General features: G+C 41.4%; 1 protein-coding gene across 2 annotated transcripts in view; it reads left to right on the plus strand.

Moving 5' to 3' along the window:
* LOC132402888 (echinoderm microtubule-associated protein-like 6) overlaps nt 1-15,155 on the plus strand; it is a 352,621-nt gene that overhangs the window by 92,675 nt on the left and 244,791 nt on the right. For both annotated transcript variants that reach the window (XM_059985945.1, XM_059985944.1), the window contains exon 5: nt 12,032-12,217. In XM_059985945.1, the coding sequence (XP_059841928.1) occupies nt 12,032-12,217 (186 nt within the window). The remainder of the gene's footprint in view (nt 1-12,031; nt 12,218-15,155) is intronic.

A 15,155-nucleotide genomic window follows, 5' to 3' on the forward strand; every position in this document is an offset into this window, starting at 1 on the left:
TTTTAGAGGGGACCAATATTCTTGCAGACAGGTTTTCCAGAACTGTTGGGAGTGATTTAAACTAATATGGCATGGTGTCTGGGAAGGGAAATCTTGCCTGACTAAGCCGTTAGAGTTCTTTGAGGAAGCAACAAGCAGGGTGGACAAAGGAGAGTCAGTGGATGTGATCCATATGATATTTCAGTAGGGCATTTGATATGGTTTCCCATGCAAAGCTCATTCAGGAGACCTTGCTTTGTAGATCCAGAATTGGCTTGTCCATAGAAGGCAAAGGGTGGTTGTGGATGGTTCGTATTCTGCATGGAGGATGGTGACCAGTAGTGTTCTGCAGGGATCTGTTCTGGGACCCTCCTCTTTTGTGATTTTTATAAATGACCTAGATGAGGAAGTAGACGGGTGAGTTAGTAAATTTGCCGATGACACAAAGATTGGGGGTGTTGTAGATAGTCTGGAGGGTTGTCAGAGGTTACAGTGGGACATCAATAGGATGCCGAACCAGGCTGAGAAGTGGCAGATAGAGTTCAACCCAGTTTAGAGTGAAGAGATTCATTTCGGTAGCTTGTATTTGAGGACAGAATATAACGTTTATGTTAAGGCTCTTGGCAGTGTGGAAGATCAGTGAGATTTTGGGGTCCATGTCTGTAGGACATTCAAAGCTGCTAAGCAGGTTGACAGTGTTGTTAAGAATGCGTATGGTATGTTGGCCTTCATCAATCATGGGATTGAGTCCATGAGCCGTGAGGTAATGTTACAGCTGTATAAGACCTTAGTTAGACCCCACTTGGAGTACTGTGTTTAGTTCTGGTCACCTCATTGCAGGAAGGATGAGGATACTGTAGAGAGAGTACAAAGGAGATTTACAAGGATTTTGCCTGAATTGGAGAGCATGCCTTATGAGACCAGGTTCAGGGAACTTGGCCCTTTCTCCTTGGAGCAACAGAGGATGAGAGGTGACCTAATAGAGGTGTATAAGATGATGAGAGGCATTGATTGTGTAGATAACCAGAAGCTTTTTCCCCAGGGATGAAATGGCTAAGATGAGGGGGCATAGTTTTAAGGTGCTTGGAAGCAGCTACAAGGGGATGTCAGAGGAAAGTTTTTCATACAGAGAGTGGTGGATGTGTGGAATGCACTGCCAGCGACGGTGGTAGAAGCAGATACAATAGGGTCTTTTAAGAGACTCTTAGATAGATACACAAACCTTAGAAAAATAGAGAGCTATGCAGTAGGGTAATTCTAGGCAGATTCTAAAGTAGGTTACATGGTCAGCACAACATTGTGGGCTGAAGGGCCTGTAATGTGCTGTATATTTTCTATGTTCTATGTTTCTATTTACTTGGATTTCTAGAAGGCCTTTGATAAGGTGTCAGGCATGAGGCTGCTTAACAAGATAAAATCCTATGACATTGCAGTAAATATTCTGGCATAGATCGCGGAATAGCTGACTGGCAGGAGGCTGCGAGTGGGAATAAAAGGGGCCTTTTCTGTTTGGCTGCCAGTGACTAGTGGTGTTCTTCAGGGGTCAGTATTGGGACTGCTGTCTTTCACACTGTTTGTCAGTGATTTAGATAATGGAATTGATGGCTTTGTGGCAAAGTTTGCAGATGATACAAAGATAGATGAAGGGGTTGGTAATGCTGAGGAAGCAATGTAATTGCAGCAGGTCTTAGACAAATTGGAAGAAAGGACTAAAAAGTGGCAGATGGAATACAGTGTTGGGAAATACATTTAGGTAAAAGGAACAATAATGTGGACTATTATCTAAATAGGGAGACAGTTCAAACATCAAAAGAGCAGAGGGACTTAAGGAGTTCTTGAGCAGGACTCCCAGAAAGTTAATTTACAGTTTGAGTCTGTGGTACAGAAGGCAAATGAAATGTTGACATTTACTTCAAGGGGAATAGAATACAAAAGCAAGGAGGTAACGCTGAGCCTTCATAGGACACTAGTTAGGCTGTACTTGGAGTATTGTCAACAGTTTTGGGCCCCATATCTCAGAAAGGATGTGTTGTATTTGGAGAGAGTCCAGAGGAGGTTCACGAATATGATTCTGGGAATGAAGGGGTTACCAGTTGAGCATTTGGCAACTTTGGGCATGTACTCACGGGAGTTTAGAAGAATTTGGGGTGATCTTATTGAAACCGTCCGAATGTTGAAAGGACTAGATAGGGTGGATGTGGAGAGGATATTTCCTGTTGTGGGGGGCTTCCAAACTAGAGAGCACAGCCCAGAATTGAGCAGTGACCTTTCAGAACAGAGGTAAGGAGGAATGTTTTTAGCCAGAGAGTAGTGAATCTGTGGAATGCTCTGCCACAAATTGTGGTAGAGACCAAGTGCATGTGTCTAATTAAGGTGGAAATTGATAGTTTCCTGATCGGTCAGGGCATCAAAGGATATGGCGAGAAGGCAGCTGTTTGGGGTTGAGTGGGATCTGGGCTCAGCCATGATGGAATGGTGGAGCAGACTCAATGAGCTGAATGGCTTAATTCTGCTCCTATGTCTTATGGTCTTATGATCTTTAGAAGTCCTGGAAAAAAAATAAAATCAATTGCCTTCTAATTTTCTAATTTTGTCTGCTGACAGCCAGATTGGCAATGTTTTAGACTGGTGGTCCAGGTATGACCCCTGGAAGGCCATCTCACATGCCACGTGACAATTCCGGACTAAACGAATCATAGAGGGATGCTTGACAACTGTGTCAGGGCTTGGATGCTATCACATCTAACAAAGTAAAACTGAGCAACATAAATGGTAATGTGGTTTTGCTCTCAGATGAACTCATTGCCTTTTATGCTCGCTTTGACTGACAGAAAATGGAGGCACTTTCACAAACCCCCAATGTATCCAACAACCCTGTGATCTCAGTCTCTGAAGCTGTTAATTTTTGAAAGATCATTGTTAATGCCTCCACAGTCTGTACTGCTACCTCTCTCAGAACCCTAGTATGCAGTTTATCTGGTCTAGGTGACATGTGCCCTTAGATCGTTCAGCTTTTCAAGCACCTGCACTCTCTTCTCTTCCCTCACATGATTCAACATCTGGCACACGGCTAGTGTCTTCCACAGTGAAGACTGATGCAAAATTATCATTTTGTTCTTCTGCCATCTCCTTGTCCCTCATTATTATTTCTCTGGCCTCATTTTCTAGCAGTCTTATTTTCAGTCTCATCTCTTTTATTTTTTTTGCATATTTGAAAAAGCTTTTACTATCTACTCTGATATTGGTGGCTAGTTTGCTTTCGTTTTCATCTTTTCCCTCCCAATGACTCTTTTAGTTGCTCTGTTTAGGTTTTAAAAGATTCCGAAATCCTCTATTTTCCTGCTAATTTTTGCTTTGTTGTATGGCCTCTCTTTTGCTTTTACATTAGTTTTGACTTTCCTTGTCAGCCACAGTTGTACTATTTTGCCATCTGAGTATTTCTTCATTTTTGGAATACATCAATCCTGCAGCTTCCTCATTTTCCCAGAAACTCACACACTGCTGCTCTGCTGTCATCCCTGCCAGCATCTCTTTCCAATTTACTTTGGCCAAATCTTCTCTCATACCTCTGTAATTTAGTTGAACTCAATCATATTGCGATCACTGTCTTCTAAGGGTTCTTTTACCTTAAGCTCCCTAATCGCCTCAGATTCATTACATAACACGAATCCAGTGTAGCTGATCCCCTGGTAGGCTCAACAACAAACTGCTCTAAAAAGCAATCTCAAAGGCATTCAACAAAGCATACTCTTGGGATCCATTACCAACTTGTTTTTCCCTAATCAAACTGCATTTTGAAATCTCCTATGACTATCATAACATTGCCCTTTTGACACACCTTTTCTATTTCCTGTTATAATCTGTGGTCCACATCCCAACTTCTGTTGCGAGGCATGTAAATAACTGCCATCAGTGTTCTTCTACCCTTGCAATTTCTTAACTCAACCCACATGGATTCAAAATCTTCTGATTCTATGTCACATGTTTCTACTATTTGATGCCATTCTTTACCAAAAGAGCCACACCAACCCCTCTGCATACTTTCCTATCCCTCTGATACAATATATAACTTTGGACACTTAGCTCCCAACTACAACCATCTTTTAGCCATGATTCAATGATGGCCACAACATCATACCTGATAATCTGTAGTAGTGCAACAAGATCATCCACTTTATTTCTTATATTCCATGTATTGAGATATAACACTTTGAGTACTGTATTTGTTACTGTTTTTGATTCTGCATCTCTAATGCACTGATACCCACCCTGCTGGCTGCAATTTTGTCCTATCTTCTGCCTGTCCTTTCTGACAGACTGACAGCATGCTCTCTTTGCTTTTTTACCATCTGTCCTATCCTGAGTCCCTTCACTCTGGTCCCCAACCCCCTGCTAAATTAATTAAAACCCTCCCCAACAGCTCTAACAAACCTGCCGGCGAGAATATTGCTCCCACTCTGGTTTGGGTGCAACCCATCACTTTTGAACAGAAGAGATCCCAGAACCTGAAGCCCTGCACCCTGCAACAGCTTCTTGGCCACGCATTTATCTGCCAAATCATCCTGTTTTTATTCTCACTGGCACTGGTAACAATCCAGAAATTATGACTGTGGAGCTTTCTGCCTGTCTCTTTAAATTCTCTCTTTAGGACCTCTTTGCTTTTCCTTCCTCTGTCTTTGGTACCGAGATATCTGGCTGCTCTCCCTCCCCTTCCAAAATGCTGTGGACATATTCCAAGTTGTCCTTGCCTCTGACCCCTGGGATGTAACATTCCACCTAGGTGTCCCGTTCACGTCCACAGAATATCCTGACTGTTCCACTAACCTTTGAGTCCCCTGTTCCTACTGTTCTCCTCTGTTCCCCCTTTCCCTTCTGCTCCATGGTCCAATGCTCAGTGCCAGTAACCTGGTCTCTGTGGCATTCCCCCTGGAAGGTCATACCCCACAACAGCATTCAAAATGGTATACTTATTATTGAGGGAAATGGCCACAGGGATGCTCTACGCTAACTGTCTATTCACATTTCCATTTCTCCTGACAGTCACCCAGCTACTTTCCTTCTGCAACTTGGGGATGACTACTCCCCTGTAACTCTGATTAATTATCTCCTCATTGTCCTGTACAAGCCAAAGGTCATCCAGCTGCTGCTCCAAATCCATAATATGGTCTTCAAGGAGCTGCAGCTGGATGCACTTCATGCAGATATACTTCCCCGGGAGACTCTGGGTCTCCCAGGACTCCAACATCCAGTATGAAGAACACACAATGACCATTTACTAACATGGTACAGTAAGAGGGGAAAAAGAAGGGAACCTTAACATAAACTTACCTAGAGCCAATGCTTCTATGCGAAAGCCTCCTTTGGGCCAAAACCTGACACTCCTGCTCTCACCACTGACCCCCTCCCAACAAATGCTGCCCCACTTGTCCCTTCTATATTTTTATTTTGCTGTGCTCTGCTCCTGCTGCTGACTGGGTCACCAGAATGAGCATGAATTCCCATGTAGCTCTCCTTTTAAACAAGTAAAAGAGGGGTGAGAGTGGGAATTGATCGCTATAAAATGATGCTGGAGAGTACCAAATGGCGACAAAGATGGTGATAAACTGAATAGGTATTTTGCATCAATCTTCACTGTGGAAGACACTAGCAGTATGCCAAAAATTTTTGGAATTTCAGAGGCAGCAGTGAATGTAGTTTCTATTACTAAGGAGAAGGTGCTTGGGAAGTTGCAAGATTTGAAGGTCAATAAGCCTCCTGGACCAGCTGGACAACATCCCAGGATCTAAAAGAGGTAGTTGAAGAGGTTGTGGGAGGCATTAGTAATGTTCTTTCAAAAGTCGCTAGATTCCGGAATAGTTCCAGGGGACTGGAAAATTGAAAATATCCACTCTTTAAGAAGGGAGAGAAGCCGAAGAAAGGAAATTATAGGCCATTTAGCCTGACTTCAGTGGTTGGGAAGATCAACATTATTAGTCCATTAAGAATAAAAGTAAGCCAAAGTCAACATAGTTTCCTTAAGGGAAATCTTTCCTGACTTTCTTTTGGAATTTTTTGAGGAAATAACAGGGAGGATAGACAAAGGAGAGTCAGTGCATGATGCTAACTTGGACTTTCAGAAGGTTTTTGACAAAGTACCACACATGAGGCTGCTTAACAGTGTAAGAGCCCATGATATTATAGGAAATATATGAACATGGATAGAAGATTGGCTGCCTGCAGGAGACAGAGTCAAATAGTGTGGACATATTCTAGTTGGCTGCTGGTTGCGAGTGGTGTTCTGCAGGGGTCAATATTGGGACAGCTTCTTTTCATGTTATATTTCAACAATTTGGATGATTGAATTGATGGCTTTGTAGCCAAGTTTGATGATAGTACAAAGATAGGTGGAAAACAGGTAGTATTGAAGAAGTAGGGAGTCTGCAGAAGTACTTGGATAGATTGGGAGAATGATCAAAGAAGTGGCAAATATATAGTGTAGTGAAGTGTATGGTCATGTATTTTGTATAAGGAATCAAGGCATAGACTATTTTCTAAATTGGGTGAAATTTCAAAACTCAGAGATGCAAAGGGAATTTGAAGTTGCTATGTGGGATTTCCTAAAGTTTACTGTATATTCCGGAGTATAAGCCAACCCCCCATTTTCAAGGTTAAAAGGTGCCATTTTCATTTTACCTTTGTATAAGCCAACCCCATTTGTAGAGGTTTTTGATTTAACCAGAAAAAATCACAAGATCTCACATGCCGGTACTCAGTTTTGCCTGATCTGGAACCGGGAAATTTTGTGAACCAGTACCTGCTAAGAAAACAGGCCTATACATTGTAGAGCGTTATAAGCAAATTCTTAATAAATAAATCAGGGAGAGAAATTTTGGATTAGGTCTCCAATGGTAAAGAATCCTCTGAAATGTAACCCCTGTGAAACCATTTAGCGCCCATCGTAATCTCATTAAAACATAACACGGGGTGGCGGGATCAGTACGTGTACTCAGTATTGAGTTTGCGACCACCAAGTACAAAAGATTAAAGCAAATGCGATATGATGCTGGCTTCAAGCTGAAGGTTGTTGATTTTGCTAAAGGAACAAATAATTCTGCAGCTGCTAAGAAGTTTAGTGTAAACAAGAAACAAGTGAGAGAGTGGAGAAAGGCAGAGGACACGCTGAGGGAAATGCCAAAGATGAAATGTGCAAACTGCGGGAAAACATGCCAGTGGCCAGAACTGGAAGAAAAAGTTTTAGAGTGAGTGAATCACCAGCGATCATCCGGATACATTGTTACCAGAGAAATGATTCGAGTTCAAGCATTTAAATGGGCCAAAAAACACCATGAGGTCAGCGAAAATTTCAAAGCTATGCGAAGTTGGTGCACCCGATTTATGAATAGACATAATCTTGTGTTGAGACAAAAAACAAAGATTGCTCAGAAAATTCCTGTGGGGTGTTGTTGTTTACGTTGAAGAAAGCTGCTGGATGGACGAAGCCGGTGCTTGAAGTGGGTTAAAGAGGTGTGGCGTCAACATCCCGAAGGTTTCAGGAAGGAAAAGTCGCTACTTGTCTGGGACATGTTTAAAGCGCACTTGTTAGGTGAGACAAAAGCAGCATTGAAAGCTGAAAATACGGACATTGCAGTCATCCGCGGTGGTTTGATGTCCGTTCTCCAACCACTAGATATGAGTTTAAACAAATCATTCAAAGAATTCATGCGTCTACAGTGGAACGAATTTGACTCAAAAACAACCAATAAGTGCGACCTGTCTTCCATGTATTCATTTTCCCAAAGTTGGCACCCTCTGTATAAGTTGACCCCCTAATTTTAGGACCAAAATTTATGGCCAAATTCTTGGCTTATACACTGGAATTTATGGTAACTTGCAGACTGAGTCAGTGATAAGGAAGGCAAATACAGTGTTAACATAGTCTTCTAGTCCTCTCAAAATCAAAAGCAGGAATTTAATGCTTTATAAGGCATTTAGAAACATAGAAAATAGGTGCAGGAGTAGGCCATTTGGCCCCTCAAGCCTGCACCGCCATTCAGTATGATCATGGCTGATCATCCAACTCAGAACCCTGTACCTGCTTTCTCTCCATACCCCCTGATCCCTTTAGCCACAAGGGCCATATCTAACTTCCTCTTAAATATAGCCAGTGAACCAGCCTCAACTGTTTCCTGTGGCAGAGAATTCCACGGATTCATCACTTTCTGTGTGAAGAAGTTTTTCCTCATCTCGGTCCTAAAAGGCTTTCCCTTTATCCTTAAACTATGACCTCTCATTCTGGACTTCCCCAACAGACTGACAGATTGACTTGGAGTACTAGGAGCAGTTTTGTGCCCCTTATCTAAGAAAAGCCGTGCTGAATTTTGGAGAGGGTCTGGAGGAGGTTCATAAGAATGATTCTAGGAATATAAGGTTCTTAGCAGTGTGGAGAAATAGGGGAATCTTGGGTCCACGTTCAATGATCCCTCAAAGTTGCCATTTGAGAAGTGTCTGCTAGCTCTGGGCCTATATTCACTGGCGTTTAGAAGAATGGGGAGGGGGTGTGAAAGGTAAGAGATCTAATTGAAACCTATCAAACATTGAAAGGCCTTGATAGAATGGATGTCAAAAGGATGTTTCCTACAGTGGGGTGAGTCTATGACCAGAGGGCACAGCCTTAGAATAGAGGAACTTACATTTCAAACAGAGATGAAAAGGAATTTCTTTCACCAGATGGTGGTGAATTTATGGAATTCATTGCCATAGACTACTGTGGAGGCCAAGTCATTGGGTATATTTAACACAGAGTTGATAGGTGCTTGGTTAGTTAGGATGTCAAATGTTACTTAGAGAAAGCAAGAGAATAAGTTTGAGAGGAATAATAAATCACTCTTGATGGAATGGTGGGGCAGATTTGATTGACCAAATGGCCTAATTCTGATCCTATGTACTGTATTATGGTCTAGTCATGTTTGCCAAGAAATGTGAATGTGTAGTCGAGGAGGAAAGAAGCTTGCTTAAGCAAAGATCACATGGGGCTCTACAGGATTACAAGGTAGCCAGGAAGAAGATTAAGAATGGTTTTATGAGAACTAGATGAGAGCATGAGAAAGCCTTGGCATTTAGAATTAAGGAAGAACCAAAGGCTTTCTACATTTATGTGAAGAGCATGAATATGACCACAGTGAGGGTAGGACCAATCAGGAATAGAAGAGGAAGCATGTGCCTGGAATTGGAGAAAATGGGGAGTCCTTCATGAACGCTTTGGTTCAGTAATCAATCACCTGCGAGATTCACTAGATAATTGTGAGGACAATGTAAAACAGGCTGAAAAACATTAGGTTAGGTAAGTCCCTGGGGCTGTACAAGTAATACTCCAGGTAAGCGAGGGAAGAGATTGTTGCAGTTTTGGCAATGATCATTGCTTCTTTACTGTCTGTAAGAGTAATACCAGATGATTGTAGGGTGGCAAATATTATTTTTTGTTCAAGAAAAGATAGTAGGGATGACCATGGGAGTTATATAGACCAGTGAGTCTTACTTCAGTGCTGAGCAAATTATTGGAGAAGATTCTTAGAGGCAGGATATGTGAGTATTTAGAGAAACATAGTCATAGTCATATTCGGGATAGTCAGCGTGGCTTGGTGAAGGCAGGTCATGCTTCACAAGCCTGATTGACTTCTTTGAAGATGTGACAAAACACATTGATGAAAGTAGCTCAGTAGATGTGTATATAGATTTTAGTAATACATTTGATAAGGTTCAGGAGGCATGGGACCCAGGGAGTATTGGCTGTGTGGATTCAGAGCTGGCTTGTCCATAGAAGATGGAGTGGTTGTGTAATGGAGTATATTCTGCCTAAAATCGGTGACCAGTGTTGATCTGAAAGAATTTTTTTCTGGGGCCTCTGCTCTCTGTGATTTTTATACATGACTTGGATGACAATGTGCATGAGTAGGTTATTAAGTTTGCAGATGACACAGTGGTGTTGTGGACAGAATAGAAAACTGTCAATGGTTACAACTGAATATTGATAAGGTGCAGAGATGGGCTGAGAAGTGGCAGATAGAGTTCAACCTGGTTAAGTGTGAAGGTTGGAAGGTTGAATTTGAAGGCAAGATACCAAGTTAATGGTAGGGTTCTTAGCAGTGTGGAAGAACAGAGGGATCTTGGGATTCACATCCATCAATCCCTCAAAGTTGCCATGCAAGATAATTGGGTGGTTAGGAAGGTGTATAGTGTTTTAGCCTTCATTAGTTAGAGGTTTGAGTTTTTAGAGCCACAAGGTAATGGTGTAGCTTTATAAAAACCTGGTTGGGCCACACTTGGAATATTGTTTTCAGTTCTGGTTGCCTCATTATAAGAAGGATGTGGAAACTTTAGAGAAGGTGCAGAAGAGATTTACCAGGATTTGATATCAGTGCCTTGATTTGAGCACATGTCTCATGAGTAAAGGTTGAGTAAGTTAAGGCTTTTCTCTTTGGAGTGAAGGAGATTGAGAGATGACTTGATTGAGATGTTAAAGGTGATAAGAAGTTTAACTCAAGTGTACAGCCAGAGTTTTTCCCAGGGTGGAAATGGCTAATACGAGGGGGCATAATTTTAAGGTGATTGGAGGAAAGTAGAGGGGAGATATAGAGGGGGGGGGGATGTCAAGTTTTTTTATACAAACTGATGGGTACATGGAATGCGCTGCCAGGGGTGGTGGTAGAGGCAGATGCATTAGGGATATTTAAGAATGTCACATGGAAGATAGAAAAATTAGGCTTACGTGGGAGGGAAGGGTTATATTGATGTTGGAGTAAATTAGAAGGTCAGCATAAGATCATGGGCCGAAGAACATGTAGTGTTCGATATTCTATATGGGGTCCAAAACTGCTCACAATACTCCAAATACAACCTGGGCAATGCCTTATGAAATGTCAGCATTTATATACTTACTTTTATATTCTGGATGAATGAATGCTAACATTGCATTTGCCTTCCAAACTATCAGCTCAACCTGAAAGTTAGCCCTTAGGGAATCCAGTACTAGGACTCCCAAGTCCCTTCGCACTTCTGATTTCTAGATTCAGTCCTTGCTTAGAAAATAAATAGTTCTTTATTTGTTCTATTAAAGTGCATGGCCATACACTTTCCTACACTCTGCAGTATTCCATTTGCACCTCTTTGCCCTAATCTGTCCAAGTCTTCTGCAGATTCCATGCTTCCTCAACACTAGCTGTCCCATCACCTATCTTTGTATCATCTGCAAACTTAGCCATAAAGCCATCAATTATGTCATCCAGATCATTAACATATTAAATCAGGTTCTTGGTTGTTCTTTACTCTGCATCTTCACACCTTTAAGATTAATTGACTGGTCTATGAATTTGTGAAGCTTTTTTATTTTAGTTCTGTCTCTTCAGTCAAAGAAGGAAATTTGATATGCAAAATTTTCTGAGTATATTTTGCCTATTGTTTCTTATTGTCCTCTGCTACTTTCCCTGTAATTCCATTCAGGGTCATTTTTATGTATTGACAGTCCTGAGAAACCATATCTGGGATTAGGGAGGTAAACATTTCATGATTTTGTATATTTTTTGTGGGTACCTGACTAGCAGTTGGGCTAATTTAACGTTACAATTTCTTCTGTTTCAAGTTGAGCCATCCTATTGATGTTAACTTGGGATAAAACATCTAGAGAAAAGACTTTAAGTATTTCAAAATTGACATTTAAAAGAAATTACAATTATATAAAGAAGGACAAATAACTTAAATTGTCTGAAGTTTTTGGAGGCAATTAATGAAAGATTGTGTAAGCATTAAGGATGCATGGATTTAGGATTACCATTAATTAAAAGTAGGAAAGAAGCGATTTTTACATGTAATTTCTAAAATTCAAAAACAAACAAAATGAAGAATATGAAGTAATTTAGATTAATGATAAACCAAGAACAGAGAGAAAATGTTAAGAGAACAGAGAAATGATTAAAACAGTTGAGGCAATGCCAAATTATTTCTGCATCTGTTGTAAGAGCAATTATTTGTTGAAATTGTGTATATACAATGATTTTTTTGTCTTTGTTTCTTATTGCAGTTTTGGACATTATGTGGAAATGCACTAACACCCAAAAGGGGAATTTTTGGCAAAACTGGTGACCTTCAAACTATACTATGTCTAGCTTGTGCTAAAGATGAAGTTACCTATTCTGGTGCATTGAATGGTGATATTTATGTTTGGAAAGGGCTAAATTTGGTTCGCACAATTCAAGGAGCCCACGGAGTAAGTAAAACATATGGAGTGCACAACATTCTTTTCTTTGGTGTGAACTTATGTACTCTATTGATGAAATTGTTTAAATTGTAAAACTAAAAGGAAAAAGATATAAGTTTTATATTTTTATGACACTTGGATGTTTTAGCATTTAGAAAGTCAATGGAACCTCACTAAGTCCTGATACAAAATACTGCAGGGTAAAGCTGCTGAGACCATAAGGCTCAACTAGTTTGTTCCAACCATTCCATGGCTGTACTCCTCATTGTCCTCAACTCCAGTTTCCATGGATGAGCTACCAAGAGATGACTTCCCAAGGGCTGGAGATTTGGACCACATCATCCCCAATCATATACTCTCAGTTTTATCCAGGTCCATATAATGACCCAAATATGCTCTGGCTGTGTGCATGGTCTCACTGTAAAATGAGTACAATGCTGGTTGGTACATGTCCAGCTGGTGAGCATTTGTATGATGCTCTATGACATAATATTGTCACTGTGTAATGATGATGTTCAGTACTTGTAGACCAGATCTATCATAGTACATCACTGTGATACAAGTTGTTGTATCTCTGCTAATCTCATTTAACCTCCTTAGGTCTAGTCCTCTATGGGTTTGTGAATTCAAGTTCTTGTTGAAGTCCTTCTTAAATGTTAGAATATCTACTTCTACCGCTCACGTTAAACCTATCCCCTTTTGTTTTAGACACTCCCATCATGGAAAATGGTTTCTACTATTATATTATCTATTTTCTTCATAATTTTATATAATTACAGTAGGTCACCTCACAGCCCCTTCAGCTCCAACAAAAAACAAACCCACCCTGTTTAGTTCCTCCTTCATAATTGACAAACCTCCTCTGCACCCTCTTCAGTGCAATCACATGCTTGCTATTGTGTGCCAACCAGAACTGCAAATAGTGCTCTAGGTGTGGTTTAACCAAACTTGTATAAGTTGCAACATGACAACCCATTACTATATTCTGGCCATGAAGCCAAGCATCCTCTTCTATATGTCCTCTTCACTACCTCATCCATCTATTATGCCACTTTCAGTGGTCTCTGGGCTTGTACCTCCAAGGTCCTACTCTTCTTTGATATTTCTAGGAACCTAACACTAGATGTCATGCCCTACTCTTATTTGCCTTTCCAAAATGCAAATCTTCACATTTGTTAGGATAAAGTTCCATCTGGTGTTGCTCTGCCCAACTATTCAGTGTCCTGTATAATGCTGCAGCTTTGTACAAAAACCATGCTGACTTTGACTTATTTTATCATTAGTCTCCAAGTACCCCAAAACATCACCCTTAATGATAGACACCGACAATTTCCCAACCACTGGGGCTAGGCTAGCTAGCCTATAATTTCCTTAGTTTTGCCTTCCTCTCTTCTTAAAGAGTGAAATGACATTTGCAATCTTTCAGTCCTCCAGGACCATGCCAGAATCAAGTGAGTCTTGAAAGTTCATGACCAATGCCTCCATTATCTATTCAGCAATCTCTCTCAGGACTGGGATATAGTCCATCTGGTCCAGGGGTCTTATCCATCTTAAGACCTTTGAGTTTGCCTAGAAACTTTTCCTACATAATAGCAATGACACTCACTCCTGCTCCCTGACACTCATGAACCTCTGGAACACTGCTCTCTCTTCCACAGCGAAGACTGATGCAAAGTACCCATTAAGTTTATTTGCCTTTTCTTTGTCCCCCATTACGATCCCACCAGCATTATTTTCCAATAGTCCAATATTAACTTTCACCTGCCTTTTACTCTTTACGTAACTGAACAACTTTTGGTACCCTGCTTTATATTATTGGCTAGTCTGTCCTCATATTTCATATTTTCCCTTCTTATAACTTTCTCAGTTGCCTTTCGTTGGATTTTAAAAGCTTCCAACCATCCAACTTCCCACTTGTTTTTGCTAAAAACCTTTTCTTGGTTTCTATGCAGTCCTTAACTTCCTTTGTCAGCCACAGCTGTCTACCCCTGCCATTTGAGGACTTATTTCTCTGTGAGACATACCTATCCTATGCCTTGTGAACCATTCTTAGAAACTTCTGCCATCTCTGCTCTGCCATCATCCCTGCTAGGGAAGTATAGAAACACAGAAAATCTACAGCACATTACAGGCCTTTGGGCTACAATGTTGTGCTGACCATATAACCTACTCGAGAAGCTGCACACACAAAATGTTGGTGGAACATAGCAGGCCAGGCAGCATCTATAGGAAGAAGCACTGTCGACATTTTGGGCCGAGACCCTTCGTCAGGACTAACTGAAAGGAGAGATGCTAAGAGATTTGAAAGTAGTGGGGGGAGGGGGAAATGCGAAATGATAGGAGAAGACCGGTGGGGGTGGGGTGGGATGAAGCTAAGAGCTGGAAAGGTGATTGGTGAAAGTGATACAGAGTTGGAGAAGGGAAAAGATCATGGGACGGGAGGCCTCAGGAGAAAGAAAGTGGGAGGGGGGAGCACCAGAGGGAGATGGAGAACAAGCAGAGTGATGGGCAGAGAGGGAGAAAAAAAACAAACAACTAAATATGTCAGGGATGGGGTAAGCAGGGGAGGAGGGGCATTAACAGAAGTTAGAGAAGTCAATGTTCATGCCATCAGGTTGGAGGCTACCCAGCCGGTATATAAGGTGTTGTTCCTCCAACCTGAGTGTGGCTTCATCTTGAGAGTAGAGGAGGCCATGGATAGACATATCAGAATGGGAATGGGACGAGGAATTAAAATGTATGGCCACTGGGAGATACTGCTTTCTCTGGTGGACCGAGCGTAGGTGTTCAGCAAAACGGTCTCCCAGTCTGCGTCGAGTCTCACCAATATATAAAAGGTCACACCAGGAGCACCGGACGCAGTATACCACACCAGCCGACTCACAGGTGAAGTGTTGCCTCACCTGGAAGGACTGTCTGGGGCCCTGAATGCTGGTGAGGGAGGAAG

The sequence above is a fragment of the Hypanus sabinus genome, chromosome 12, assembly GCF_030144855.1.
Source record: "Hypanus sabinus isolate sHypSab1 chromosome 12, sHypSab1.hap1, whole genome shotgun sequence".
In the NCBI taxonomy this organism is placed as follows: Eukaryota; Metazoa; Chordata; class Chondrichthyes; order Myliobatiformes; family Dasyatidae; genus Hypanus; species Hypanus sabinus.